The following is a 26,747-nucleotide window of genomic DNA, read 5'->3' as shown; positions in this document are numbered from 1 at the left end:
CTACCACCTCTGCCCAGGGTTCTCAGTTTTCACTGATGGCTGTGGCAGATATTAACTGACTGTGGTGTTGCGTAGCGTCTGTGTGTAGTGGCACAAGCCTTTTTTTTTTTTTTAGCTGAAGGTGCTGCTTCAGTTTAAAGCACTTGAACTCCTCAAGAGTCGCCCGGACCCAAACATGTCGTTTGTTCCTCTTGATGGTAATGATTTATTTGCTTGTTAATTAGCTACCCTGCAGTTTGTAATTGCAGAGCATTATGGTATGAGGACAGTGCAGATGGTGGGGTGTTTGGGAGGTGGGGGGTCACAGGCAGAAGGGCTGCATCAAACACTTATGGTTTGCCTTTAGTCATATACAGGGTGCTTGTGAATGCATGTCAGAGGTAATGAGGGTTTTTGCATGTGGTCCACCCCAAGCTTTGTTTTTGGCATGCTGATGAATCGGCTGTCCAAAGTACCTCACGGAGAGCGCAGTAGGACAAGCAAGGCTTATTAATGATCTTCTGTGATCCACTTAATAATGCTGCGTCATGCTCGTCCGTCTGCCTGTCACTGTTGGATCTTCCTCTGTGCTTGGTGTGTTGGTTGGGCTTAGAGCGTATCCTGCTGGTGGGGGGCACTTCTAAAGCTTCAGCGTGTTCAAATCACAGGTGTGAGATGACTATGGCATTTGGCTATGGCCATGTCTAATTGAGGAAACTAGGCTCAGTCCACATGACTGACACTTGTGTTTAAAAGCCTGTTTGTCAGGAGGTAAAAAACCCTGAAGGTTGATTTGAAATTTCTCAAAACAGCTAGCATATTAATAGCTGTCAACAAAAAATATAACTTTTAAATAGTCAAAATCAATAACAAAGTTTGCATGAAGATATTAGAAATAGCCTAATTGATGAATGCCTTTTAACCTGCAGCGTATCAGGCCCTCATTCAAACTCTTGCCTTCTTTGAAATGTATTATAACACATTCATTTTACCCTAATCGTAGATGGGTGTTTTAATACTATAACCATAATCATTGAGCTTGTAGTATGTGAACACAATGAATTCAGAAATTAAATATTATTGTGAAGAATGGGTAAAAAAAAAAAGACCACAATGAAGTGAAAACATTCAAAGATGAATAAGTGTTCAGGCCCTTTGCTCATACTCCCCGTTGTGTTTATGTGCATCCTGTCTGCTTGAGTTATCCTTTTTAAGTTGTTCGAAGTCAGCTGGAGTTCCCCTGTTACCCATGTGAATTGATTTGAGATGTGCTTTATGGACAAATGTATTGGGACACCTACAGGAGCTTTTAATGCATTCCTTTCTAAATCCATTAGGCATTAATATGGAGTTGGTCTCTCCTTTGCAGCTATAACAGGTTCTACTGGTTTTTTTACTACAATAAACTTTGTCTGTGGGGAATTTTTGCCCAATAATCCATTAGATCGTTACTGAGTGGTGTGGTGAGAGGGCCTGGCTCATAATCTCTGTTCTAGTTCATCCCAAAGGTGTTGATGGAGTCAGGACACCGTGTGGGCCAGTCAAGTTCTTCCACACCAAACATGCTAGAACAGAAAAAGGTCTTCCCCAAACAACATACATTTGTCCAAGATATCTTTGTATACTGAAGCATTAAGATTTCCCTTCACAGGTAAAGGGCATAGACCAAGCCTTGAAAAACAACACCGCAGCATTATCCCTCATTCACCAAGCTTTACAGTTGTGCAGTTAGGCAGGTCATGTTCTCCTGGTATTTTCCAAATGTAGGATCATCCGTCAGACTGCCAAATAGTGAAACGTGATTAGTTATCTGTTTCCAGAGTCCAGTGACGGGAGTGCTTCACACCACGCCATCCAACGTTTGGCATTGTGCGCGGTGATGTAAGGTTTGATTGCAGCTTCTCAGCCACAGAAACCCATGATGCTCCCGGTGCAGTTTTGGTGCTGACATCTGATTAGCAGAGCATCGGTGATGTATACATTATGCACCTTCTCACTCAATGACCCTGGTGTATAAATTTACATGGTCTGCCACTTTGTGGCTGAGATGTTGTGGTTCCACTTTTGGTTAATACCACCGACATGTTGCCAGTTGTTTGTAAAGGCAGGCTGCATGGCTGGGGACTTGATTTTATACACCTATGGCAATGAGACAGAATGACTGAGGTTTGTCCCAATACTTGTGTCCATATAGTGTAAATGTAGTAATTTGTAGTGTACTTCAGGCTTTGTCATTATGGTGGCTTCAGAGAGATCCAGTGGCTCACATTGTTTCTCAGTAAAGAGATCACATGATGTGAAAACAGTATAGCAGAATTATCTTTTCATTCTGACACTTATTTCTGCATGCTGCTATAGAGAGGTCATGCCATGCGTATTGCATTTCATGGCTTTCCACTGTCATGATTGAATTTCAATTCAGCATGAATTTCTCCCTATACTACTGGTGTTTTTATTTGTCTTCAAAATGTCTCAGCATTACTGTAACTGTAAAATGACAAAGTCTATAACCCTTAAGTCAAAATTCAGAATTATATTTACGTAGTCACATGTGGTGAAATTTTATGAAACCTGTTAATTAGGTGCTGTAACCCAGCCCTAATCTTGGATGGGTAAGAGTGAAACTGACCTTGACCCTGTGAAGGCGTTCTAACGTTTTGGTGTTTCACGCTGTTCTTGTTTTTCCAAAAGCATTATGAGGCTCCATACAAACTGCACCAAGCATCCAGATTAAGGCAGAGAGGCTGTCGCTTGACTGAATAGGATCAGCTGAGACTGAATTGTCAGTTCTATCCATTTGATTAATGGTGAATGTAGAGTTCATGCTCATTGGTTACACACACACACACACACACACACACTGTAGATACTGGGTCTGTTTTATTAATTTGGAGTACCATGTACTATTTGCATTCCTACAGTCTCAACACCATTAGTTGCCGCCGCGTGACTCCGCAGTAATAGTTAAAGGTCAAAGCCTTAAGACCTTATTGAATGTTCAGTGGGGTTTGGCTAGATTTCTCTTGTCTGGGCCCCAGCACACTTCCAGTAATGCACTCTGCATCCTCAGTGCTCTGTCTCCATAGCCAAGTCCATAGCCTGCTCCACTGAACCGGGCCTTTGTCTGTTTGCAGTAGTGGTGATGTCAAAGTGCCCAGTGTGACTCCTGTGTAAAGTACCTCAATCAATCAATCAATCAAATTTTATTTATATAGCGCTTTTTACAACAGTTGTTGTCACAAAGCAGCTTTACAAGTGCCGAGTCCTAGCCCCCAGTGAGCAAGCCAAAGGCGACAGTGGCAAGGAAAAACTCCCTAGTTTTTTGCATGAGGAAGAAACCTTGAGAGGAACCAAGACTCAGGGGGGGAACCCATCCTCCTCTGGCCGACACCGGTCACCATGACAACAACAACAATATAGACAGAATGTAGACAGAATGTAAAAGATGCAATAATGTCAATTTAGACCGAAAAATATGTAATAATGTCCATCATGGTGTAGGCATCCGGTTAGGCAGGAGGTGGCCGGCCAGGATGGATCGCTTGTCTCTCCTCATCTCATTATTCCTCAAGCAGGCGGGCAGCCATGTGGAGAAATGAAACAGGGAAAATTAGCTCTGTATGAGGACATATACAGGACAGGTAAAATTATAAACATTTCTGGAGTGTGGCAGCAACTCCGGCACTAAGTTAAATTATTACAGCCTAGCTAAAAAAAGGCAGAACCAGAAGGTAACATAGGCTTGGGGGCATTCTGAGACAATGGCATCCGTCCACTGCACTGTCAACAAACTTGAGTGACCACGAGCAGTGACAGGATGACAGCACCAGTACCCCAGTCTACCATAAAACCCTTCGTCTATGAACCCCTGGATCTGTACCTTTATCTAAGGGGGATATTAATTATCAAACGCTAGACTAAATAAGTGGGTTTTCAACCTAGATTTAAAGATTGTGACTGTGTCAGAGTCCCGGACACATTTAGGAAGATTATTCCAAAGCTGGGGGGCCTTATAAGAAAAGGCTCTTCCCCCTGCTGTTACCTGGGTTATCTGAGGTTATCTCTCTTTCAGTCTGGCACACTGGAGCAAGTAGGCAGTGGAACCTTTATCATCTATTAATTATTTGTTTGTTTGTTGTTTTAATGTAATCTTGTGGGCATTCAGTAAGCTATGATCATGGTCCAACAAGAAAAGTCCGATTGGTGTTGAAGTGGAAAAAGTGGAGAGCATTAGAGAGGCCTTGCATTAGATGTGCAGCAGCAAAGAGCATCTTTACATGGTGTTTTACAGAAGAGGAGAATTCTGGGGCTTTGCTTAAAAGTGCCAGTTATGACTGTGGAGATGTGTACAAATCACATCCACAATATTGTAATACTAATGTAAAATGTGCTATATATGTATCCAAACTAATGTGAGTTTTTTTTTTATCATGTTATTACTGTGTAAGTGTTTGTCATGCTGAATGAATTGTGTTCAGGCGTTAGAATAGTCAAAAGCATGGTCAGCCCACATGGTCAGCCCCAATTTGCTAGAGAGCATTAGCTGGTTGATGCTTGTCACAAAATGCGTTATTTTGGTGTCTGCTTACAAAGAAGAATGCATTGTGGTCTTTGCAAAGGCCAAAACTAAGATGGCTTAGCATTGACGTGTGTTTTGTTTAGGGCTAAATTATGTGAAATCTGATCATATCAGCCTAATCAGTCTGTTTGCAGAACCAACTGGTTTGCGAAACATAATATACAAGCCATTCATCTAGGCTATCTAAAGCTTCTGCTGAGGAAGATGAGAATGAAATGAAATAATGATGACATGATTGAGCTTGAGCGTATAACCGTCTTAGAGTGCTGGTGTTGGTGGTTATCAGGCCATCTGCATCTGGCACCACACGCAGTTTGTGTGTCCTGCACATACACAGGTGGACCAACTTTTCATTCTTATTTACATGACAAAAAGAATAGGCTAAATTCACGTGGTTGTTAAAAGTGAAGGCGAGTCCTATTGCATCACTTATTCGTGATGTCTACATGCAATTCTCTGCTCTCATTTGTGTTCTTCAGTCTCTACAAGGTGTCCTAGTAATATTGGGCCATGGGTGTGTGCAGTCTTCTGATTTACATGGTGTCCTAGTAATACCAGGCAGTGTGCCTGCATTCTGTAGTCTTTACATAGTGTTCTAATAATGTTGAGGAGCTGTGTGTATGTGTGTGTGCGTTAGTGTTTGTGTGTCCCAGTGCCAGTTCTACCGTGTGTGTGTGTGTGTGTGTGAGAGATGGAGTGTATGCGTCTTCTTCCTGTGTAGTGACAGTGTGGTGGTGCAGATGCAGCTCCACCTCCCGTTTGTCGTCTGCTACAGTGTGAAGTGCTCTACGCTCCAACCACCTTCCCTTTAAACTGCTCAAGGCCAGCTTGGCCACCCGGGTCCTGCTTCTGTGTGGCCAGTCTTCATCACACGCTCTGTAAATGAAGCTGCATGCGCCTGTGCGTGTTCTCACGTGTCTGTGTCACGCACCTGCAGCGTATCATCAGTCTGCCTTTGCCTTCGTTGCTAACTACTTCCTGTTTTCCTCTCTAGTGGTAACCATGGGACACAGTGTCGGCTAAGGATCTGGAGGGCTTCACACATACCTACTGTGAGTAAATCAGCCTCAGACTGCCTGCTAGGTGAAGTAATTGTATGTTCACAGCGTCCTGCCAGAAACGCCATTGCTTAGGTGGAGATGGCTAAGGAGGGACTGAAATCTCAAAGAAGTTTATGATGTGTAGCATGCAGGTGACTATGAATCCCCAGCTCTGTACTGAATGTTATATTTAGCCCGAGCTTTACATTAACCTGCAAATCTGGATGTTGGTGACATTAATAATCTCAAGATAGCGGAACACAATGAGTTCTCTTTGTAGTTCATTCCCTTATATTGCTAGACTCCACTTAAGATAATGATTTGTAAGGAAGTGCACCTTGCACTCCTGAAACAGTTTGCTGTAGTCAGCTTGCTCTGAGAACTCCCCAGTTCAGGGTAAGTGTGTGTGTGTGTGTGTGTGTGTGTGTGTCCACGTGTGTGTGTCCACTCTTCTGCCACAGTAGCGCCCTGACCCAGTCCTTATCCCAACTCTCCCCTGAGGGACACGGTGAAGCCTCTTTAATTGCAGCCATTTCCTCTGATCCACTTTGTGGTTCAGTTTTGTTGAGGATTTCTGCCTCTTCCTCTCTTCCCTGCTCTTCCTTTTCTGTTCTTCAAGTTCAGTTTGTGTGTCTCAGGCTTCCATCTCTGCGTGTGACATGGCCACGTCCTCGTCCAGAACTGACTGTAGCAATAACCACGCGAGGACGTCACAGCTACATGCCATCGGTAAGAATGGAGGATTTGTATGTGAACTGAGCAGCAGACAGAGGACTACCACCCCGCACCAGATTTAGTGTTGGCCTTGAACAGAACATTCTGGAATGAGTAATCACCACACTGGGAAACTGAAAGTGTTGGGCTGTCCTGGAGTGTTCTCAGTAGGGACGCACCAATATTGAATTCCTTGGGGTGATACGATAACCGATAATTAACTGTTGATTATTAATAATCACTGATTATAAATGTGTTTTTATTATTTTGATAGTGTAGCTGGTGTAAAGTATGAAACTAAAACTGGGTGATTAATTTTGCTTATGCATGTCATTACATTAACATTGTTAACATAAAGGGAAGCAAAATTCCATTGTAATTTCTAATCTTTCTCAAATGTTGAGTTTCATTGTTTTGGCCATGAGCTGGTGCATCTATAACAAAAGCCTGTAGCTGGCAAAGCAGCATTAAAAAACAACCCCAACTGCAAATCTACGCACTGCTTATCAGAGTAGCCCTTATCGACTAGCAGTATATTTACCACAGGCTAACTATGCACTTCTATGTATGGGGTGGGTTTGCTGCCAGCGTGAGGTCTCAGCTGGGTTAAAGCCATTGTTGTTCTGCTTCAGTTTCATGTGCCAAGCTCAAGCGGAAGAAGAACTGGTTCGGGACGGCCATTTATGTGGAGGTGACGGCGGAGGGCGAGAGCAGACGCACCGCCAAGTCCCACAGTTCCTCCAGCCCCAAGTGGGAGGAGCGCCTCACTCTGTAAGAGAGCGCGCGTGTGTGTGTGTGTGTGTGTGTGTGTGTGTGTGTGTGTGTGTGTGGTGTCCCCACCCCCAAACACTGCCCACCTGCTGGACTCTTCTGAGCAGCTGGGTGCTCGCGAGGTTCTGTCCGTCTCACCGATGTTTCCATCAAAAAATAGCAAGTCCAGTGGAGAGTCCTCTGGGCGTTTTTTGGCATCTCGTGTTTGATTTGAACTATAAAATAAAAAGGAACTCGAACCATAAAAATGTGACTCGAGTCCTTAAGGTTTGTTGCCTTAGAGGTGCAGAGGGAACCTCAATATCTCCACCCATCACTTCTGTTTTCCAGCACGCAGAGTTAATATTCTGCCAGTGTGAGCGTATGGAACCTTGGGCACTTCAGTACAGTTTTGATGAGCTCAAGTTTTTCTACCGTTTACACTACTACATAGTGTGTGTGCACGCACGCTGAGTGATTGTAAATCCAAACACCCAGTGGGCTGGTACGAGTGAAGCAGCGTCCTGCTGTGGCCCCTCCCTGTTCTACTGCGTGTGTTTTTAGTAGCAGATTACATACACACACACACTGCTGATTCTTGTGTTGTGTTGAGGTGTGGCTTGTCCTTGTGTTTCTTGGTATTGGTTGTTTTTGTGAATTTTTTCCCTCTGAGGTGATGCTTCTGTGAAATCTAAAGAGGGAAGGCATCCCACAGGCATGCCCAGCTAGAGAGTGATGTGTGTTAACATCTTGGGAGTCGGTTGGTTTCTCAGAAGGGAGGGAGAGGGACATGTCACAATACATTTTGTTGGCTCAAGGACCGAAAAGTTCTGGTTTGCCAACGTTGAACAAAGCGGTACGTTTCTGAGGTGTCCTGGGGCACACGTCAGTGTTGTAGTCCAGAGTGGATTTTCCTGTAGCTCCTCACGCCGTTTTCAGGCTGTGTTCTGTGACTGCTTTGCTCTGAGGCTCTGAATGTGTGTGTGATTAAAGGCACCGCTGCAGTGCTGTAGTGGTGGTCACCGCAGTGGTTTAGTGGAGCATTCTCAACGCATCACTGCCTCTTAACTCTGAACATCACTGCACCGCAGTGCAAGACAGCATAGCAATGACTGGTTTAGTTTTTTTCCTTGATCTGCTCCTTCATGTGTTTTTCTGTATGGTTTCTGCTTTAAGGGTGTGTAATAGGCTGTATGCACATGCCTGTGGTGGGCTAAGGGCAGCAGCTGGCTGTGAGCGCATCTCCAGTCTCCGTGCGCACTGATTGAGCTAATAGGGGAGATGAGAGGGAGATGACGGCGGGGACTGGTGAGCGTGTGGCTGGTGGGGCCGAGCCCCTGTGTGCTGAATACTAACTGCCACGCTCATCTGCAGCAAACCGGGAGGGAGGGTGAGAAGGAAGGAGATGTGGGGTGAGAAGGAAGGAGATGTGGGGTGAGAAGGAAGGAGATGTGGGGTGAGAAGGAAGGAGATGTGGGGTGAGAAGGAAGGAGATGTGGGGTGAGAAGGAAGGAGATTGTCCTTTGCACCGATTTTAGAGGTGTTTAGTGAGACAGCGGTGCTCAGCACGCCGTGTGGCGTGAGCCGATGTTTCTACACGCTCGTCTGTTTGGAGGAGGCCGGGGGCTCCAGGCGGCTGTAAGAGAGTCCGCCATTTGAAAGGAGACGCCCCCCGTTGTGGAGAGAAGAGGGGTGTCGTAAACACATCACGGGGCGGGGGGGATCTCTGCGGGCAGGTCTGGGGAAATTTGATGAGGCCCGATAGCTGCTGCGTCCCTCTGATGGATCGGGGATCCCACGGAGACACCACACGATAGTGAACGGAAGATGAATGCGCTACGTGATGGGCCAACACTATATGTGAACAGCAGCACTATTATTAAAGGTCAAGCCACTACATAGTAGCTGAACCAAAATTATTCTTAAAGTGGCCCTAATAGTGGCTAATGGCAGTGAGCTAATGCAAGATTAATGGAATATTTCAAGTTGAGTGGTTTTATAGTCGTTAGCTTGCCAGGAACGGATAATATTACCACGTATAACCTTAAGGATGAGTCTTTCTACGAAGCAAATCTTCCTTATCTGGTTCTGCTGGACAAATTGGTAATGAGATGAACAAAAAGCATGTGTTCTACTTCATCAGTTCAACAGTGCAGTTCTAGTGTTGATGTCCCTTTCTGAAGTGATTTCATCTTTGCTGTAAAATTGCTTTTGTGTGACCTTGTGGGCCACCGTAGGGAACAGATGGTGCAATGGTTATGAGGGGATACTTTTGCAGGGGTCAGAGCCTGGTCAGGTATCTGACTGATGTGGGAGCAGCTACCTTGAATCTCCATCCTGCCCCAGCATGTTAGCTCTGCTCTCGCCTTATCTGTGTTCACATCCTGGATTTACCTGCCCCAGGCAGTACTGAACATTTGTCTGCTCTTCTTTCTGCTCTTCACTGGATATCGTTGTGCCGTTAGCCGTATGATTATGCATCTCTGTATCTACTGCATTCTTATTTTATATCTGTTCTTATGGCCATATGTTTTTTTTGTGCGCGTGTGTGTGTGCATTTGTGCATGTGTTCCTGTTTGTGCGTGGGCGTGTTTGTGCGTTCACAGGAATGTGACACCACGCACACAGCTGGAGTTTAAAGTATGGAGTCATCACACTCTGAAGGCAGACGCTCTGCTGGGGAAAGCCACACTAGACCTGAGACAAGCCCTCGACCAGCACGACAGGAAACGTACGAGAGCTGCACTTTCACGTGCCCGCTCCGCACCCCCCCGCACACACACACACAGACTTTCTCCTGCGGGGCAGAGCTCTATCACCTTGGAGAAGACTGCAGAGAGCCCCCCCCGCACCTCCTCGCAGCTTTGGCCAAGTGTAGACTGACTGCTGCGATGTAGCAACAGCTGGGATTTTGTAATACCCATTAATTGTGACTCATGTAACCATGTGGTGCGTGACTTCATTTGCTAAGTAAAAGTTTTGTGAGAATTGAGTTTTGTCTTCAGAATGTAAGAAATAATATCAATAAGGGGCGATCAATAACCTGCACACTGGTTGTGTGTGTAGTTGAGAATGTGAAGGAGGTGCTGAAGCTGAATGTGGAAAATAAGAATGGCGTAGTGGCCACTGGAGAGCTCACGGTCATTCTAGATGGCCTGACTGTCGACCAGGAGCCCCTGCGTAATGGCAACACCACCACTACGACCAGTGAGTACTCCTCTCCTCTTCTGCCCCGCCTCGCTCCTCTTCTGCCCCGCCTCTCTCATTTCCCATATTCCCATTCTCGCCCACTCCACTTATATCTAGGTTATTATAGCGAATTCAGTAGAATTCATTTTGGAATTGTTTGATAGATCTTTGTATGCTCTTTTCTGACAGAAGCGCAGCATAACGGAGACGCGGTTCATGAGATCGAGGAGGAAAGCACGGCGCGTGTCCAGTGCAGGTGAGGCCGCCCTCTGTAGGAGTGCTAGCCTGACACACAGGAGGCATTCCTGGCTTGGTGTGGTTTCTAATTAAGAAAGTGAGACATTACAACCCCCCCTCCCCCCAATTTGGCTGGTGGATGGATGGTTAATGCACTCTCCTCCATTACGGTGATGCGGCGTGTGTAAAACCGTGCCAGGGGAGGAGTTGCACTGCAGAATTTCCCCTCCTGCAGCTCAGCTGTGGCAGCTGCTGCAGTGCTCCTGTTTTTGCCCCTGTGCCAAAAGATTGTCATTTCCTCTACGCCCACGCGGACGCTTGCGGGCTCGCAGATGCCAGTTCTCGTTTGGAGACTTGCACATTCACCACCTAAGGTCTTAAAAACGTCCTCCTGCTCTGGCTGACGTATTGCTTCAATAGAAACGCTGCCGTTCAAAAGTCGAGCTTTGAAACGCACCATTTTAAGGGAGAGATAATTGGCTGTCTGGTTCTCCACGCTAGGTACATTTTAGTCAGCAAAGGAACCAAAAAAAAAGGCTCCGTCTTCATCAGCATTGTTTAAGTGAATGGGCATGTTGCACATGTAAAAAAAAATTATAATAATAACACATGGAAGGAGTGTTCTGCTTATAACATTGTTCTGGGCTGTGTGCTTGGACTGGAAACGCTCATCGGTGGTGGTTAACATTGTTACAGTGCATGCAGACGTTCTGTGATGGAGGTGGAGAGCACACATTGGGCTTTCGGCTTTTAGTTGTGTTCTGTCCAAACTTCAAAAGTCGCCTTTGAAACCATCATGTATGAGACTGAGTGATTATCAGGTTTCCTTTTTAGTTCTGCAGTGTCTCATGCGTCCAGCTGTCATAGGCTAATTTAATGACAACAGCTGATGAGTCATGAGACTTTTCTACACACACTTAAATATTAAATATACTTATTAATCATGGTTCTGTCACTGGTTTTGCTGTTTCTTTTTTTCTGCATGACATGGCCCTCCATATTTGCTATTCCCAGGATTGTGGTGTGGTGGGTTTTTTTCCTGACAGGTCTGGTAGTAGCTGACCTCACAGGTCTCTCTGAGGCTTGTTTGAAAGTCTTTTTTATGCTGTGGTTGAGATGAGAAACGGTTGAGTTTATGTTGACTTAGCAGTCAGAACTTCCTGCCCTGTGCAGTCAGAGCTTCCTGTCCTCCGCAGGCACGTTGGCATTTCCTGATGAAGGCTCACAACCAGATGCTCACCAGCAAACTGCTGAAGCATCTCTACTTAAACTGGAACCCCCCCTTGTAATGCTTACAAACATTAATGTAAAAGAATAGTCAATTGCAGAAGCCCTGGCTCTCTGTAAATGATTTAGGCATGCTTGTCACTGGTATAAAGTGTGGGATTGTTGAGATCAACAGCTATGAAGAACACACACACACACCATTCCAATTCAACCCCATGCCTGCCCTCTTCTTTCTGTGTCCTGCACAACAATGGGCTCAGTGTCGGGGAGTGCGTCACGAGTTCCCTCTCTCGTCCTCTCTCATACGCAAACGTCCTGTGTGACACCTCTTCCTCTGGGGCTGTCCACAGGATGAAGACTGCCCTCTCTGAGGAGCTGCCTCTGCCCAGTGTGGTCTGCTCACACTGGACAGACAAAGCAAGCGGTCTCATTTCACCTAGAGTGTGTAGTTCTCATCGCATCCTGTTCATGTATTACAGGAGAGTGGACATTTTGCTTAATCATGTCCCATGAATCTGGTTAGATGAAGAAGAAACAAAAAGGTTTGAGTTTTTTAGCTAGCTGTTTAAATGCTTTACAATGTTCAATGATCTAGTGGGTTAGGGAGCCAGTCTTATGATCAGAGGGTTGTGGGTTCAATTCCCAGCTAGGCCATTACTGAAATGCTGCTGAGCAAAGCACTTAACCCCAACTGTCTCACTCCAAAATGGATTAAAATCTGTGTGTAAAATCACAAATTGTCAATTTTTGGAAAACTGATTTTTAAAATTATTATTATTTATTGAATGCTATTCAGATGCTTCATAACTAAATGGTATGCTGAACTCATAAACTGTGTTCGTGCTAAAAGGAAGTGTGTGTTATGCCCCACAGCTCGGTGAACGAAGGCATGAATGGAGTGGACAGTGAGGCTCCATCCACTTCTTCTGGCAACAGTGATGGCAACACCGCCCCTGTCGTCAACGGTAACGGAGAGTCCACACCTACGCGGCAGACAGCCAGCCCAAAGGCCACTCCCACCCCAAAGTGCACTGACAGGGACGGAGCCGATTCGACTGGTGAGTCACGCTGCATACCAGACACTGGCTCAGGAGGAAGTCCACGGGCTCCACCAATCATAAATGTGGAAATACAATGTATACAACCGTTTACAGCTGCTGTGTGGCGTCTACTCCGGATTTCTCTTCAGGCACAGTGTGTGCCCAAACTTTTCTGGGTCTTTACACAGAATTTGTAAACATATTGACCTGATGCTGTTTCACTCCTTTTTGGTGGGCGGGTGATGGACTAAGCAGAGTAGAGGATTTGCTGTATGCTATTAGGGTCGGTCCCTCCGGAGCTTATTTTCATTAAAGTGCTGTCTGATCCATGCTGCTGTCTGATCCATGCTGCTGTCTGATCCATGCTGCTGTCTGATCCATGCTGCTGTCAGCATGTCCTCTGCTCTGCAGAGCTGTGAGAACCTGCAGCCAGAACAAGTCACACTATAGACACTCTGTTAAGCATTGGCTATGCTAAATACACTCTCTTGAGGACTGGATACACTAACAACTCCCACTTAAGGACTGGCTTTACTAAAAACACTCTCTGAAGGACCGGCTACGCTAAAGACTCTCTGAAGGACCGGCTACGCTAAAGACTCTCTGAAGGACCGGCTACGCTAAAGACTCTCTGAAGGACCGGCTACGCTAAAGACTCTCTGAAGGACGGGGACACGTCTCATTGAACATTCCATTTGCATATAGTCTTCTGCAGGGTGATATTGAGAATCTTACTGAATCGTGTATCTCCCTCCCCCTCTCTCCCTCTCTCTCCCCCTCTCTCTCCCCCTCTCTCTCCCCCTCTCTCCCCCTCTCTCTCGCTCTCTCTCCCTCCCTCTCTCAGTTAATGGAGAGAGTTCCACTGCTGCTGTCTCCTCAGGGGAGGATTTGCTGCCCCCTGCTGGTGGAAGTGAGGAGGGAAGCGAGGCTGCATCTATCAGCAGCTCCGCTCCGGTCTCCTCCTCGTCTCCACGCCAGCCTGCCCCCAACTCCCAGGCTACCAGTGCCACACCTACTGCTAGCTCCTCCTCCTCGCCTGCTCCCAGCCAACCGCCGGCGGCCGTTTCCGCCAGCCCTGCAGCAGAGGTTGCCGGGGGCAACAGCACCACCGACGGAGGCAAACCCCGCCAGCAAACCCCCAACGCGAGTGCGTCAGACCCTCTGCCTCCTGGGTAAGACCGCGTCGCTGTGCTTTCTCCTGCAAGGGAATGATTGATTAAAGCAAGGGCTGATTTTAGCTGCTGATTTAATGCTTTAATTAGTCTATTCTCTTCCATAGGTGGGAGCAGAGAAAGGATCCTCATGGCAGGACCTACTACGTCGATCACAACACCAGAACAACCACATGGGAAAGACCACAGCCTCTCCCCCCAGGGTGTGTCCCCTACATCAACGGGTCCTAGCAGGAGCAAAAGTTAGATATGTGGCATGTTTTATAAGTGTGTGTGTGTGTGTTACGTAGCTGGGAGAGGCGGGTCGATGACCGTGGCCGGATCTACTATGTGGACCACAACACGCGGACCACCACGTGGCAGCGGCCTACCATGGAGTCAGTACGCAACTTTGAGCAGTGGCAGTCCCAGCGCAGCCAGCTTCAGGGAGCTATGCATCAGTTCAACCAGAGATACCTCTACTCGGTACAGTGACCACACTCGTACTGACCAGTGGCCTCCCAACACACACACAGCAGCCCTGTGTCCTTCAACATTTAAAATCTCCCCAGAGAGATTTAAATGGTGTTCTATTTTTTTTATTTGGACTGGGTGATTAGTTTAAGAATGCCTGCTCTATAATTTCCAAATGGACCATATGTTTTTTTAGTTAAATATAAGTTTCAATCAGCTGTCACAGCAGGCATCCCTATGGTATTCATAAGTGTGTTTGTTAATGTGCGTCATGTAGCCTGTGTGCTGTTTCAAACTTTAATTGTTTCTTTAATGAGTAACCTGGTTTTCACCGATCAATAAGTGTAGGCAGTACATGTTAAATGTGTTTATGTAATGTTTCACTTGAAAATACCAGAACAGCTGAGACTAAAACAAAGTCTGATCTTTTATCAAGTCTTAACTTCAGAGTACACAAGAAGTTACCAAGATCAGAAGAACATGTAATGTAATCACTCAGAGTTTGCTCTCAGAGTGAGAGGGAACATAAAGGAGGGGGGGGCACACAAAACAAAACCCATAGTCACCTCAGCAGGGGTTCTGATGTCCATTCAGACCACATGAGTGAATTAGGGCTGTTTCCTCAATAGTCACAGCCTCTGGTTTGTTTTGGTTTTTGTTTGTTTTGAGTGATTCCCTGGGTCGTAGAGATGCTCTTTAATCTCACTATAGTTTGATCACCATGATTAGCTTAAGCACCCCTGAGTATCTGGTGATAAGTCTGTGTGTGGAGGTTGGCTAGCTAATGATGTGAACATGCAGAGGACCGCAGGCGTGACGTCAGGACTCCTGCATTACATTTGTAAATCTTTGAGCAACACACTTGCACCTTTTCTCTCTCTATCCATCACTCTCCTTTTTAAAATGTTCTCATTCCTGTCCCGATCGCAGGCTTCGATGATGTCGGCAGAAAACGACCCTCTGGGGCCACTACCTCCTGGTTGGGGTAAGTCCTGGGAATGTACTGTGCTGCATCTTGGACCCTGCAAACTTGGATAGCTGGTACATTTGTGGAGTAATAATTGGGCGTGTCTTTTACATTTTTTTTTTTTTCTTTTCATTTTTTTTTGTCCCAGAGCGGCGAGTGGATTCGAATGATCGGGTTTACTTTGTCAATCACAATACTAAGACCACCCAATGGGAAGACCCCCGCACACAAGGGTAAGACTTCAGCTTAAACAACAACAAAAAAGTTACTCTAAACACTTCACTGCAGACACGCCGGAATGCTTCAATGAGGTCTTAATACTTGGGCAGTTCAAGGTTCATTCATGCTTCATACTTGCTTGAACAGTGTGTGTCTGTCTCGTGTCTGATTTTCTGCCCTGTTCTCTAGGCTGCAGAATGAGGACCCTCTGCCAGAAGGCTGGGAGATCCGTTACACGCGAGAGGGCGTGCGCTACTTTGTGGATCACAACACCCGCACCACCACATTCAGTGATCCAAGGACTGGCAAGTCCTCTGTGTGAGTGTCCGTCCAGCCCCCTGTGCATGTCCCCTCTCCACCAGCCCACTTCCTCTCACTGCGTGACCCGGTTTGGTCTGTTGGTCTGATTTAAGATCTTGCTTTGATGAGTGGTCTCTCTCTCTCCTTGCCTTTGTGATCGACCCTGCAGCACCAAAGGGCCCCAGATAGCCTATGAACGCAGCTTCAGGTGGAAACTAGCTCACTTTCGCTACCTGTGCCAGGTAAGCATCACCAGGGTTCCCGCGGGGTCTTAAAAAGTCTTAAAATGTCTGAAATTAAAAACTTTAAATTTAAGGCCTTAAAAGACTTAAAAACAGCCAGATTTTCATCCAAGGTCTTAAATTTAATTTAGTCAGGTCTTAAAATTTTACCTTAGTTAATTTTAGAAAAGTGTAGTTTAATCGAAACGTCCGGAAGTCAGTTCTGTGTTGTCTGTGTTTGTGCGGGGCTACAGGTGTTGGTACGTGTTAATTAATTAAACTACAAAACCCATAATAACCGCAGGCAGGAAACGGCCCTTGTCACGAAAAGCCTTCACGCAATTTTGTGCCTCATCCCCGCCGTCTTCGCTATCGTCAGTGCCGGGTCCCGCCGGACTCCACCGAGGTATCACTAGTGCTTCGGCTAATGATATTCGGGCTACATTAGGATAGAGTGACGGCAATGTTCCCTGGTTCGAATATCGCGAAAAAGTTTTCGTGTGGACTAAACAAATCGCATATATAGCTAGATTTGGCTTGGCAGACTTCATCAAGAGAGAGTTGATACGCTCTTACCGGGCCGTATGTGTTAATGTTCGATGAAAGCTTTAATTCAACCACAAAATCCAAACAGCTGGATCTTCATGTTCGGTTCTTGAGCAATGGATATGTGCAATCGAGGTACATGGGCTCTCATTTCATGGGCCATGAAACAGCGCAGGATCTACCAAAACTTATCAAAGTAAGTGATCCTTACTTATGCTCCACAGTCTTCTTTTCAATGTGTTAACCATTTTATACAATTAGGCTACAATACAAAAACATCTCAGAACCATGTACTGTCCATGGCATTGACTTAGAGAAATGTTTCAATGCATGCTAAATCCCAGCTAGAGGAAATAAAAATATATTTACTGTGTTAAATCATGTAAAATGTAAAAAAAAAAAAACTATGCCCTGTAGATGGGTTATGTCATGTTTTGAAACATGTTCCACTGTCCCATGCTCTGTTTCATGGATTGCACATGGTTTTATTTACATTGTACTGATGTATTGCCTTTTAGTGGGCATATATACATAGGGTAAAAACAGGTAGTGTGTCCCAACGTTTTCAATGTTAACATTCAAATTCATATTCAGCATGGCTAGACAAAGTAAGTTGGTTTCATCGGGATAATAAATAGAAAAGAAGGTAGGGGGTTAAAAAAGTTTTGTGTGTTTTAAGATACGGATGGCCTGGGGAACGAAAATTCTGAGCCTTTATTTAATTAGTTAATTTTATAATTTCATTTATTTCAGTAATTTAACCAAAATGTAACATTTAATAAATTTTATCAGCTGCAGGTTGTGAGGATTTTGGTCAAACCATGCCTTAGACATACTTGAAGATAGGCTGAGTCTACATGTTGTTAAATGTATAATGTGTGTATGATTATTTAATTTGATGGTGTACGTCTATCTTTTTATTTCTTATTTTCCATCAAGGAGGTGGAGGCAGAAAACATGCAAGAGGACACAACTGGCACACACAGACTCATATGTGACTGTCACAATGCATGGAGGTGTCACAGGTTCCCCTCACCAAGGAACTCTTAGCATCTGTGGGTGCAGCACGGTCAAAATACTGACTCTTTCTGGATCAGGAATGAATCAGGAAAGAAAAGGAATCCCAGAGCCAGAAAAGAAAGCTGACTGAGCAGTCTTTAGAGGACCTTAAGAAAAGGAAGAAAAGCTTGGAAGACGTATCCACTTGTCTTGCTAGAGTGGCAAATTCTCTTGCAGAAGAAGCTGAGGGCAAGACTGGATCCAAGATGGCTCAGCTCCTTTCCAAGTCAAATGCTGAGATTGGTACTGAAAAGGAAGAACTCAGAGATATGTAGGGTGAGGTTGTATGTAGATATGTTAGTGTTGTGTTGGTAAGGTTGCTTGGGTTGAGAATGTTACTATTTTGATTATCTGTTTTAATATTGAATTAATGTAATCCTGTAACTAAATTAATCAAAATAAAATGTTTTAAGAGTTTCTGGGATCATTGGATTGTTGTGGTAATATGTTGTGTTGGTCTTAAATTTCACTGAGAATGGTCTTAAAAGGTCTTTAAAAAGTCTTAAATTTAACTCACTGAAACCTGCAAGAACCCTGATCACTGATCTCCCTGCCTCCTGTAGTTAGCTACAGTATTGAGCACAGTTCTGTTTCCCTTTCTTTTAAGCATCTCACTTTTCTGTCCTTTTCCCCTCTGATAGTCCAATGCACTACCCAGCCATGTTAAGATCACCGTGTCTAGGCAGACGTTGTTCGAAGACTCTTTCCAGCAAGTAAGAGAATGTTACATATCACTAGCCTTTTAGCCTGAAAGTCCATATCTGATTGTTACATTTATTCAGCTAAAGTGTCATTGTATAAGTAAAACTTTTTCCCAATGTCTAGAAATTGTTTATTTTTGTGTGTGCGCGCATGTGCGTCCATTCACGTGTGTGTACGCGCGTATGCTTTTTTGGATCTTTTTTTCAACTCTAGATAATGGCTCTGAAGCCATATGACCTTAGGAGAAGGCTTTATGTCATCTTTCGGGGAGAGGAAGGACTGGACTATGGAGGCCTTGCCAGGTTTGTGTAGTGCTGTGTGCATTAAGAGCCATGGCTCTACCACACCAGTATTGTCTTCAGAGTTGCTCATTTTACCATGATAAGATAAAATACAAACCAAATTTATCGCAGCACGAATTGTTAATAATTATGATGAGTTTTTCATTCAAGGTTCATTCTCTGATGAATGTCATGTTTGTGTTTACCAGGGAATGGTTTTTCCTCCTCTCTCATGAGGTCTTGAACCCCATGTACTGTCTGTTTGAGTATGCTGGCAAGAGCAACTACTGTCTGCAAATAAACCCCGCCTCCACCATCAACCCAGACCACCTATCCTACTTCTGCTTCATTGGCCGCTTCATCGCCATGGCAAGTGCTTTCACCCACACTCTTCACTCCTTCAGGTTCTAATGATAGGACTCAGTAAAGGGCAAAATTAAAGATGCCACGTCATGATGAGAAGCAGTCCATGACCATATTTGAGTTTCTAATTTTTTATTTCTGATGGTAGACATGTTTATGTATGCGAGTTCAGGTGGGCTTCCAAAATTATAGAGCAGAATGGTCAGTGAATTTTAATGTCATTTATTTGGTTGGATGCAGGTAGTAGGGGTTTGGGTTTGTTTGTATTTAATGTTTAGTAGGGTACGAGGGCTGGACTTGATGTAGCTTAGCAATTAGGGTTAAAAGGTGATGCAACTCCGCAGATGAAAGGGTTACTAATGGAGGGACTGACGATACCTCTTTGAGTATCAGGACTTTGATCCAAATAACTATTGACAAGTGGTGATTTGGGTCAATTGTCAGGACTTTAGGTTTATCAGACGTGGTGCAGATTAAACTGGAGTTCATCCAGTGCTTCATGTCAGAGACATAGATTATTTCTGAGGAGTGTTAATGGAGTTGACTCTGATACATGAAGACCGAGGCTTTAATGTTGCATGATTTAAGTGAAAGGAAAGCATGTTGATTAAGATGGAGAGAGCTGAGAATGGATCTTTGAGGGTCTTCACAAGTAACTGGAGTAAGTGGAGGTTGTGGTATTTGGCTGCAGATGAACTATTATCTGCAGGTGAGATAAATCAGAGCCAAAAATGCAGTAGCTACAGACGAAGTACAGTGTACTTCACAATTTATAGTGAAGTGCACTATATTGCCAAAAGTATTCGCTCACCTTCCTTGACTCACATATGAGCTTAAGTGACATCCCATTCCTAATCCATAGGGTTCAATATGACGTTGGTCCACCCTTTGCAGCTATAACAGCTTCTGGGAAGGCTGTGCACAAGGTTTAGGAATGTGTTTATGGGGATTTTTCGAATGGATTTGTTGCACAGGTGGCGTCCTATCACAGTTTCATGCTGGAATTCACTGAGCTCCTGAGAGTGACCCATTCTTTCTCAAATGTTTGTAAAAAACATGCGTAGCTGCTTAATTTTATACACCTGTGTCCATGGAAGTGATTAGAACACCTGATTTCCATAATTTGGGTGGGTGAGCGAATGTTTTATGACGAGGTCATGGAGGGCTATTTGATGTTTGAAGGTGTTTGATGTTACTGGCCATATATTACAATCAAAATATGTAGCAATTTAACCATAAAATAGTCGTTATGGTGCAGCCATTTTAATGGCCCAGAAGAGATGCCAGAGTGCAGAGGAAAGGTACCAAAATCAGATTGGAAGTTCTTGGAAAAGATTACTGGAAGCCAGACGGGACTGTAATTTGGAGGCAGCGACTCCTAACACTTTCTAACTGTACAGGGATAAAATGTCTCTGAGCTCCTCAGGAAGAGTGTTCCAGAGCTTTGGGCCATAGTGGCTAAAAGCACCCTCTCCGTTCTTTAACAGAGTTTTAAGAATCACCAGTAGATTGCTGTTTGAAGACCTGAAAGACTTGACTGGAACGTATCTAACAATCATTTCACTAAGATCACTTAGTAGAGCAAGGCCATGAAGACATTGAAAAACCATCACCAGAACCATTAAATCTATTCTAAAACTGACAGTGGAGTGCAGGTGTAATATGATACCTTTCTCCTACGGGTTAGGAGCCTTGTGGCAGCATTCTGAACTCGCTGTAGGTGTGACATTATCTTGAGAGAGCAGATAAAATGGCGTTACAATCCTGGATGTGATAAATGCATTGACAAGTTTGTCACTGTCAGCAGGGGAGAGCATATCTTGGACCTTAGTGATATTTCGAAGGTGAAAATATGCTGTCCTGTGATTTAAAGCTGAGCTCATTTTGAAAAGTGATACCCAAGTTCTTAACACATTGTTTGACCTTCAGATTAATTTGATTTTAATTAGTCTGAACATTATTCCTTCATGAATCACTACCAAATACAAGATCCTCCGTCTTCTTTATTTAACTGCAAAAAATTGTTAGACATCCATGTCTGTATATTACCTCTGCACTCAAACAGTGAGCTAAATAATTTTGGGGCTTTAGGTTCTAAAGAAATGTAAAGTTAAGTCATCTGCATTTTAATGATAACTAACATGTTTGTTAATTATATGGGGTAACGGAAGCGTATATAGGTTGAACAGTAAAGACCCAAGAATTGATCATTGGGGGACCCCACAAGTTTTTTTATTTTTATTTATTTATTTTTTTTTTGTGTGTGTGTGTGGAGGAAGAAGTACCTAATGCAACATAATTGCACCCAATTAGACTAACCCGTTAGACTAAGCCACTAAGGCCTACCCAGTTCTGGAGTCAATCAAGAAGGATTTCATGATCAACAGTGTCAAATGCGGTGATTAGATCTAGCATAAAAAGGCAGAGTTTGCCTCTTTATTCAATCTTAGGTAATTTACTACCTTAAGTAATGTTTCTGCTAGGCCTCTGTATCATGCCTGGCTCCTGTAGAGAGGGAAGGTTATAAATCTGCATTAACTAGACCTCAAGAGCTACAGTTTGATTCTTCAACTGATTATAAAATCAGGACCAGATTTTGGTTTACGGTCCTCTGATCTAAAAGATTAGAAAGAGCGTAGAGTTTAGGCAAACCTGTCTCCAAGCAAGAGCATCATGGCAGAGACTAAATAACTCATTTTCTGACATAAAAGCCAGCCTGTAGTTTGAGGGGTGGGCTTTGATTTCAAGGTTCTGTAAGCAGAAAGAACAATGTAAGTTCGGAACAATGTGGCGGATTACAGAGTAGCAATTTAACAGCACAAAATCAAGATGTAAAGTCTTGGAGTGGTTTGTGTGCTTATGCTGGTTGTAGTGTTTGTTAAATATATGAAGGAGCCTGGGTTTATTCCACAGTGTGAATCTGAGGAGACTGCAAATGTTTGACCTGTTGGACTACTTGACGTGTGTACAGCACACGTTAAAGCACCATCAGAGTCTGTGTCAGATGCATTTTGCATGATTGGCATTTTTGAGCGGATTCTAATGCTAGCCATTCTCCACAGAGGAGATTAACAGATGTTTTGGACTAGAGGTTTAAATCGCACAAAGTGCATGTCCATTCACGAAGTAGTGTTGGGCACAGTATCCTAATGGCATGCCAGAAGGTTTCCAGAATACATCAACACCCATGAAGTCCGAGTCAAATTAAGCTGTCCGCCTACCAGTCAACTGAAAGCAAAATAACAAACCAGCTGTCGGACCCAGCTGAAGGAGTAGACTCCCTCACCAGTCCTGTTAAATTCCTGTATGGACACGGAAGGGAGAGTCCAGAAAAGTAAAAAATTATTCTAACAAACAGAGCAAAACCAGACATGCCAGTGATGGTCTGCTGCATATTTGCCATAAACTGTGGTTCTTACTAATGGTCAACCGATGTAGGCTTTTCATTGGCTGATGACTGTTTGGGGAGCAGGTCAGAATACTTATGTGGTTGTGGTATGGTTTTGTTTTTGTTTAGGTGGGGGGCATTTGATAAGATGCAGCAATTTAATAATAATTAAATGATTCACAAAATTACTGAACTCTTGAAAAGTGCTTAAGTAGATCTGCACCCTGTTTGCAGTGCACATATTTTAAATAAAAATTTATAAATTCATATTAATGTTACTAACCTAGTCACATCTTTGTTTTTCGTCATAGTCATCGTGAACTTTTTTTTCCCCTCAACACCAAATCTTGGCTCTTGGATATACTGGGCAGTCAATTTTGATTGTCACTGAGGATTTGGTCATTCTCCCAAGATTAAATATGTTCATACCCCTTATACGTGATGCTTTGAACATTCACGATTACAAGCCTTATTAGACACATTGTCAACGGCAACAGACTGGCTTGTTCAGTGCTTGCCTCATTAGTGTTGGTGTGACTAGTTCAGAAAGGGGCGTGCCCTAAACGTGGTGGTGGTGATGGTGGTGGGTGGAGCCATGACCCTCCTGTGCTCTGTGTCCATAGGCACTCTTCCATGGCAAGTTCATCGACACTGGTTTCTCCTTGCCCTTCTATAAACGCATGCTGAATAAGAAGCTCATCCTGAAAGACTTGGAGTCTATCGATCCGGAGTTCTACAACTCTCTGATCTGGATCCGGTAGGCACACTCTGCTCTGTGTTCGTCCTCGGAGTATGAGCTCTTGGCATAATAATGATGGTCATAATTGATTACATTTATAATGTGCTCTTCTTAAACCCAACGAGCAACAAACCCAACAGTGGAAACTTTACACAACAAAAGTACCAAAGATGCACGAAGGCCATACTAAAAAGATTTAAAGAGTTTGAAGTAACTTGAAACATTACAAAGTTGAAGTGTTTTCATGGGCTCTTCTAGAGCATTCCATGGTCAAGGTGCTGTAAAAAATATATAAAAATACAAGGATACAAGTTTGCGCTAGATTAGCAAAATTGTTGTATGATGGACGGTACAAAACTTCAAGTGACTGAGGTAAACTGGCGCTAAACCACGAATGGCTGAAGTTGCAGAATAAACATTCATGTGTGAAATCTAAACATCGCCTATGTGAAGATTAAAGTTAGATTCAAGGATGGATCACTGCCAATAAAAAAATATATTTTTGGAGAGTTTAGCTGAATAAAATTGTTAAATCCAGGTTATTTGATGGAGATGGATCAGAACACATGCTGAACCCAAATTGTTTAGTGCTCATATAAAATAAAAAAAATCATAGAATTACAAGCAAGTTTCTGTTACATGAAAGTATATATTTTTTCTCTTTCAGAGTGCTAATTTTGATAGGGTTTGATTGCTTCAACGACCCCTTACTCTTGTGCTGGACAGTGGGAGGTCCTCATTACTGAAGCTGCCTGTGTTTTGCAGGGACAACAACATTGAAGAGTGCAGCTTGGAAATGTATTTCTCTGTTGACATGGAGATCCTGGGCAAAATCACCTCACACGACCTAAAACCAGATGGTGCTAACATTCTTGTGACCGAGGAGAACAAAGAGGAGTATATTGGGTAAGGGATTTCCCTTCCCACCAGGAGAGGGAACGTGATGAGACTTCCGTATGTATTGACTGTGTGGTCTGCCCTCTGCAGGCTGATGGCAGAATGGCGGTTCTCACGAGGAGTTGAAGGGCAGACCAAAGCATTTCTAGATGGCTTCAATGAGGTGGTTCCTTTGCAGTGGTTGCAGTATTTTGATGAAAAGGAGCTGGAGGTGAGACTTGGTTTCACCTTTTTGAGTTTAAAGACTGTGTTTGGGTTTAATGTGGTTTAAAAGTGTGTGTGTGTGTGTGTGTGTGTGTGTGTGTGTGTGTGTGTGTGTTAGGTAATGCTTTGTGGAATGCAGGAGGTGGATCTGCAGGACTGGCAGAGGAACACTGTGTATCGCCACTATACAAGGAACAGCAAGCAGATTGTGTGGTTCTGGCAGGTACAGCAAACCTTTCCTGTTATGTACTGTCTGTCCTCAAAAGTCCACTCTGCTCACAAATGTAAACCTACCTGCTTTATCTCATTAAATAGATCGCAGTGAGATTTTTTGGTGTTTACAGAAAGGAGAACGGTATGCTCCATGAAGGTTGCTGATAGCAGCTGCAGGGTGCAATCACATGATGGTACTTTGTGATGTGTTCAGGCTCCCTGGTACTGAAAACTTTGCTGAAAGTAATCTGGGTTCCAGTATTCCTGTACTGTTCTCTATTGTTGATTATAAGTAGAAAGAACCAAATCCATCCAGCATGTGAGGTAAACCAGTCTAATCTGGTGTGTGGTGATGACCCCAGGCTGCATCAGGAGCTTCTGTGATCTTCATAAAGCTAGCTCTGCTTTAATATTAGATCCCTAGCCAGTAAATAATTTTACGTTAATGACATCATCCTACAATTCAGGCTTTCTGTTTGTTACTGAGACATGGTTAGCAGAAGGCAGCAGTGCTACTGATCTTGGAAAGACAGTACCAGTACACTGCAGTTTTATGAACATGTGGTGAACTAAGAAAGGAGGAGTAGCAAGTTCTTATTTAAACATGCATTCCAGTGCATAGTCTGAGGGGAGACTGAACCTTCATTCTTCTGATTGCATCTCTGGCAATCTTCATTCTTCTGAATGCCTGTTTCATTTCAAAAGGCACAACCATAAATGCTGGTATTAACACTTTACAGGCTTAAGATACTCAACAAATTTTATTGATGCATTTGCTAAACTACTTTGCGTTATTTCCACTGAATACTTTTTTAATTGTATCTGGGATTTTAACATCCACCACACAGATGGATAACAGCACTAAAGAACCTTTTAGCATTATTTAACTATGTTGGTCTCTGGCAACATGTAAAAGCCAATGCATACTCAAGGCTATAGACCTAAAATCAGTGTCCGTTCATGGACTCCTGGATGAATTTAACCTGAAAATTTCAACTGGCATGGATGATGTTTACTCAGTTTTCTTGAATTTTACTGGGGCAACGTCATGGTGATACTCAATCACATCATTGCAACACGTATCGTATGTTGATTGATGGCTAAAACTGATTGTCAAACACAAATGTGCAGGCTGATGACTCCACGTCAGCTATACAATATTAGGCTTTGCTTTACATAGTTTTTTCACTGTTTGCTGTGTTAAATGATTTTACATTTTAAGCAGTGTTTTGGTCAAGTTCTTCTCAGCTTGCTAAGGCAGCTAGCTCTGCAGCTAGTGTTAAATTCTTTGACGTTAGCAATTGATGCTAGCATTGAATTTAATGTAAAGATGATATAGATAATTGGGTCACACAATAATTTCTACGTTTAAATAAGGACAAAATGGAGATTGTTTGGCATTAAGGAGAAAAGAAATTCCATTAGTGAACACCAAATTTTTCAGGCACAAAAAAAGTCTGAAATTTTAACATTCTGATGGACTCTGATCTCTATCCATATCAAACCCATCACCAAAGCACCTCAATAATATAGCTGCAATTAAGGGTCTGGTGTCCCAACAATATTTAGAGAAGCCCATTTGTTCTTTTATCTTTGGGGTTTTTTTTTGTTTTTCTTTCTTTCTTATTTCATATTACATTCAATCTTTGCTTTAATATTAATTATTCACTGAATTCTGTATTACTTCTATTCATTTAAATCCTGTTTTTGTTTTGGTGTTTTCTGTATTGTACTGTGCCTTACTGCCTTCCCTTGTTGGTATGTGGAAAGTCCTTATGTCCTCTTTGCTGTGTGTGCAGTTTGTGAAGGAGGTGGACAACGAGGTCCGTTTGCGATTGCTGCAGTTCGTCACAGGCACCTGTAGGCTGCCCTTGGGGGGCTTCGCTGAGCTCATGGGTGAGGCACGCACACACACACACACACAGCCACACATAACCTGCACAAGCTACCTGGTGATGTCAGCAAGTCACACAACAGAAGAAACCAGTAACAACCACCGATATTCTCAGGTTCAGGTGGTTACGTTCATTATTTGAGGTGGATGTGTCTGCTTTCTACAACATATTTCACATTCTCTTCCATTTGTTAGGGAGTAACGGACCTCAGAAGTTCTGTATTGAGAAAGTTGGCAAAGACACTTGGCTTCCCCGGAGTCATACATGGTGAATGCTTCATTTTATTGAATAAAGGCATTACCTTGCATGTTTGAATGCAACTCAGAACTGTGGATACATTTAATATTCAATATTTAAGACAATCATTTCTAAT

At 43.6% G+C, this 26,747-nt stretch overlaps 1 protein-coding gene across 5 annotated transcripts in view; it reads left to right on the top strand.

Moving 5' to 3' along the window:
- Window positions 1-26,747, top strand: part of wwp1 (WW domain containing E3 ubiquitin protein ligase 1) — a 33,879-nt gene that overhangs the window by 4,255 nt on the left and 2,877 nt on the right. For 3 of the 5 annotated variants that reach the window (XM_076971107.1, XM_076971104.1, XM_076971106.1), the window contains exons 2-24: window positions 5,553-5,610; window positions 6,237-6,327; window positions 6,945-7,083; window positions 9,669-9,793; window positions 10,129-10,269; window positions 10,441-10,507; window positions 12,589-12,773; window positions 13,600-13,927; window positions 14,035-14,130; window positions 14,218-14,392; window positions 15,311-15,365; window positions 15,496-15,580; window positions 15,756-15,884; window positions 16,036-16,108; window positions 18,334-18,405; window positions 18,608-18,696; window positions 18,885-19,044; window positions 23,050-23,183; window positions 23,931-24,071; window positions 24,153-24,273; window positions 24,385-24,489; window positions 26,279-26,375; window positions 26,569-26,641. In XM_076971107.1, the coding sequence (XP_076827222.1) occupies window positions 6,258-6,327; window positions 6,945-7,083; window positions 9,669-9,793; window positions 10,129-10,269; window positions 10,441-10,507; window positions 12,589-12,773; window positions 13,600-13,927; window positions 14,035-14,130; window positions 14,218-14,392; window positions 15,311-15,365; window positions 15,496-15,580; window positions 15,756-15,884; window positions 16,036-16,108; window positions 18,334-18,405; window positions 18,608-18,696; window positions 18,885-19,044; window positions 23,050-23,183; window positions 23,931-24,071; window positions 24,153-24,273; window positions 24,385-24,489; window positions 26,279-26,375; window positions 26,569-26,641 (2,660 nt within the window). In that variant the 5' untranslated portion in view covers window positions 5,553-5,610; window positions 6,237-6,257. Of the gene's footprint in view, window positions 1-4,397; window positions 5,459-5,552; window positions 5,611-6,236; window positions 6,328-6,944; window positions 7,084-9,668; window positions 9,794-10,128; window positions 10,270-10,440; window positions 10,508-12,588; window positions 12,774-13,599; window positions 13,928-14,034; window positions 14,131-14,217; window positions 14,393-15,310; window positions 15,366-15,495; window positions 15,581-15,755; window positions 15,885-16,035; window positions 16,109-18,333; window positions 18,406-18,607; window positions 18,697-18,884; window positions 19,045-23,049; window positions 23,184-23,930; window positions 24,072-24,152; window positions 24,274-24,384; window positions 24,490-26,278; window positions 26,376-26,568; window positions 26,642-26,747 lie in introns of those variants that run through there. The other 2 variants (XM_076971108.1, XM_076971105.1) reach the window with 2 other exon arrangements.

Source organism: Brachyhypopomus gauderio, chromosome 13 (genome assembly GCF_052324685.1).
Source record: "Brachyhypopomus gauderio isolate BG-103 chromosome 13, BGAUD_0.2, whole genome shotgun sequence".
Lineage (NCBI taxonomy): Eukaryota > Metazoa > Chordata > Actinopteri > Gymnotiformes > Hypopomidae > Brachyhypopomus > Brachyhypopomus gauderio.
The sequence above is the reverse complement of the archived record's forward strand: the minus strand, read 5'-3'. Positions and strand labels throughout refer to the sequence as shown.